Source organism: Cebus imitator, unplaced genomic scaffold (genome assembly GCF_001604975.1).
Source record: "Cebus imitator isolate Cc_AM_T3 unplaced genomic scaffold, Cebus_imitator-1.0 Scaffold23, whole genome shotgun sequence".
NCBI classification, from domain to species: domain Eukaryota; kingdom Metazoa; phylum Chordata; class Mammalia; order Primates; family Cebidae; genus Cebus; species Cebus imitator.
The window spans coordinates 2,617,433-2,621,022 of record NW_016107338.1 but is presented as its reverse complement, the minus strand read 5'-3'; the positions used below and the strand labels follow the sequence as shown (position 1 = coordinate 2,621,022).

Genomic DNA, 3,590 nt, shown 5'->3' with positions numbered 1-3,590 from the left:
TCACCATGTTGACCAGGATGGTCTCGATCTCTTGACCTCGTGATCCACCTGCCTCGGCCTCCCAAAGTGCTGGGATTACAGGCTTGAGCCACCACGCCCAGCCAGCACTGCTACTTTTAACTTTGCTTTTGGAGTGTTTCTTTGTAGCTGAAGCTTTGGTGATAAGAAACTGGGAATACCCTCATTGGCCTTTAGTGTTTTGTCCTGTGATATGTATCAAGCCATTTAGTTTGACATTGTTGAACTTACTTCCTAAGCAAAAAACAGCAGAAGAAGAAAATCCAGAGCATGTAGAAATTCAGAAGATGATGGATTCCCTCTTCTTAAAATTGGATGCCCTCTCAAACTTCCACTTTATCCCTAAACCGGTAAGTGTGTTAACAGTACAGTGTGTAACTAGAGCAGGATGACATTACTAGCTCTGATCCTTTGTGAGACTAGCTCATTGTTTCAGGAAGCAAACCTGCAGTAGCCTCCTGTAAATTCCAGGCAGGGTCTCCATGAGGAAGGCTCACTTCTGGTCCCATGACAGTTCTGGCTTTACCCAGATCTTCAGTGAGCCCCTGCCAGACCCTCAGCCATAGCCACAGGGACTCCTCCCTTCCCCACCCTCTGAGTCTTCTGTTGCATTTTCATTGTATAATGGGTTTGGAGACATACAGATATTTATACCCAGCATTCATGGAGTATCTGCTATGTGTCATATTAGGTTCTTTACATACATTAATACTTAATGCACACAACACTGAGGCAGGTACTATAGTTTCCATTTTGCAGGTGAGAAAACCAATGTTTAGGAGGCAGGAGGTTGAGAACTAACTCTGGGCCCATGTTCTCTCCACTGCATGGTGTTCTCTCACTAGGCCCAGCCTTCTCAAATGGCCTTCTGCTGCTGTCTGTTTGACTGTAACCCAGACTTTGCTCAATACCTGTCTACTCCTTGGAGCCTCATCACCTACTCACTAGCTTCTGTGAACCCATAAAACATGCTTGTGCCATCCTGTGGCACTTGCTCACCTGTTGCCCTTTGGTGCCTCTGTTGTTGTCTGAAATGGAATGTCATGAATTAAGGACTAGTCTAGAAGTCAGAACCTGAGTTGAGTTCTGCTCCTAACTAGCTTTGTACATGGGCAATCACTTTATGTTTTCATCCATAAAGAAGAGCTGATCTCCAAGATCCTTTCTATTAGTTGATGGCTAAGTGATTTTTTCCTACGCAAATATTTTGTCTTCTTAGACAGGAAGCTTTTATTACCTGTTTTTCTTGTTTAGTTTTGTGTATTTGTATGTTTTTAATCTAGTTGTAATTACATGCAAGCAAGTTCTTGATGGCAGGAGCCATCTTTAGATTCCCAAGGTCCCTACTCTGGGCTGTGTAAAATAAACAGGTGAAGAGGTGAATGGAAGTTTTCAACTCCTCTTGTCCATCAGGTCTTACTGATGTGAAGAACATGGACCCCTTCTGGGCCTTACCTGTGTGATCTGGCTCTTCCCACCCCTTTTGTCTCCCTTAGCTTGCTATCCCAAGCCCCACTAATTTTCTGCTTCCTTCAGAAGGCCAAGTCCCTTGCACCTTTTGGCTGTGCTCTTCCCTGGCCCAATAAGCCTATTGGGCTGCACTTCCTTTTTGGCATTGCTGGCTCCTTTTTATTGCCCAGGCTAGATGCCTTCCCCTCCTTGGAGATGTTCCTTGGCTCCTTACCTAGGGTAGACTGCCCCTTCCCACCTTGCTGTATGTCTCACCACTTGGCTCCTTTTCCTCATAGCTGTGTCGCACATTCGCAGTCATTGGCTAGTTCATTGCACTCTACTTGTCTTAGACAGCACAAAATGCATCTACTGTTCCACTCTGTTCCTCACACTAGCCAGGATCTAACGCAGGGAACCCCTTAGACATTCCTTGGAATATTGAGAAGTAAAGGAGAAGTGAATGTATTTGTGTCTGTGTGCCCCAAATGAAAAGCCTTTCTTTTTTCCCATAAGTAATCTAGAATTGCTAGTGTAGGTTCCCCTTGATGATACGTTTTTCGTGTTCAAGTTGGTATTTCACATGCAATCTCAATCACAACCATCATTTTTTGTGGCTTTTTTTTTTTTTGGAAATGAGTCTCAATGTATTGCCCAGCCTGGAGTGCAGTGGCACAATCTTGGCTCACTACCACCCCATCCGGCTAATTTTTCTCATTTTTAGTAGAGATGGAGTTTCACCATGTTGGCCAGGCTGGTCTCAAACTCTGACCTGAAATGATCTGCCCACCTTGGCCTCCCAAAGTTCTGGGATTACAGGCATGAGCCACCGTGCCTGGCCTTTTGTAACTTTTTGCACTGTCTTCTTTTTCTCCATATTTCTCTTAAAATGCCTGAATGGAACACAGTGTTCTTAATAACAGTTGAACAGTGGTCGGTCCAGTGGAAGAAATTATTTCTTTCACACTCATTTTTCTCTCACTTAGAATCCAGGATCCTATTGTGTTTATGGCTTGTTTTTATTCTTTGTGAAGTTTCCTTGAGCAAATAACTCCATGGACAGTACGGTAATGAGGAAGAAAGAATGCTAATCTAACTGCAGTATATAGTCACCATTTTAATCGCAGGATCAGTATGAAATCTGTTTTAATGACTGCATTTCTTGGGTAGTTCTTTCAAAAAAAAGACAAAAAAACTGAAGCAGATGGTCCTTCATTTAACACTGCTTTCCCCTTTTTGTAATTGATAGTTTTGATTTATTTTGATACTATTTAGTTTTTCAAAATAGTTCAGTATTATTTCATATTTATGTTTATAGAGATGTTTTCAGTAGTTGAAAGATGAGGAAATTTATCAGCAGTCTACATTTGACTCTTGTTCTCATAAACATCTTTCTTTGCATCTTTTCCTGTACACTTCTTAGAGCTAGCTTTTTTTTCTGTAAGCAAAGTCAGATAATATTAATAGAAATCAGTAAATCTTACCAAACAGCATTATAGTGTTTGAGAATGTCCACATGCATGGTAAGATAGGAATAGTTGAGGAAGAGATGGAGGAACTGATGTTTGAAGATGGCAGAAATGTTATGTAAAAATGTAGAAATACCTGCTGTTGGAATGGTTTTCAGACAGAAAACCCTAAAATACCCAGGTCTCTGGGATCCTGAAGAAGCTTGCGCCACCCCTCAGCACTGCTGTCATGCCAGTCAGCTTAGGACTTTGGCTGTCACCATATCTAACATTTTAAATTATCTCCCTTAGGTTTGCTGACTTTCAAGCAAGTGAAAAAAAGATAATCTCCATAAAGTATTTTATATATTAAACTTGAAGTTAATAGGTTCACAGTTCACAAGAGTCCTTTCTGGCTTCCTATTGAATGTATTATCTCTTTTCTAGCCTGTACCAGAGATTAAAGTAGTGTCAAATCTGCCAGCCATAACCATGGAGGAAGTAGCCCCAGTGAGTGTTAGTGATGCAGCTCTCCTGGCCCCAGAGGAGATCAAGGTAAGAAGCCAGTGTTGAAACCTTAAATTTCTGTGACAAGTTAGTTGATTATAGCCAGACTCTATTTATTTAATGTCATTTGCCCTGCATTTGCATTTTTTTTTTTTTTTTTTTTTTTTT

The 3,590-nt window shown here is 41.3% G+C and overlaps 1 protein-coding gene across 1 annotated transcript in view; it reads left to right on the top strand.

Moving 5' to 3' along the window:
* The window catches only part of MPHOSPH10 (M-phase phosphoprotein 10), a 20,394-nt gene that overhangs the window by 14,628 nt on the left and 2,176 nt on the right, over positions 1-3,590 (top strand). Inside the window, exons 8-9 of the mRNA XM_017522000.2 lie at positions 258-368; positions 3,363-3,470. Of these exons, the coding sequence (XP_017377489.1) occupies positions 258-368; positions 3,363-3,470 (219 nt within the window). The remainder of the gene's footprint in view (positions 1-257; positions 369-3,362; positions 3,471-3,590) is intronic.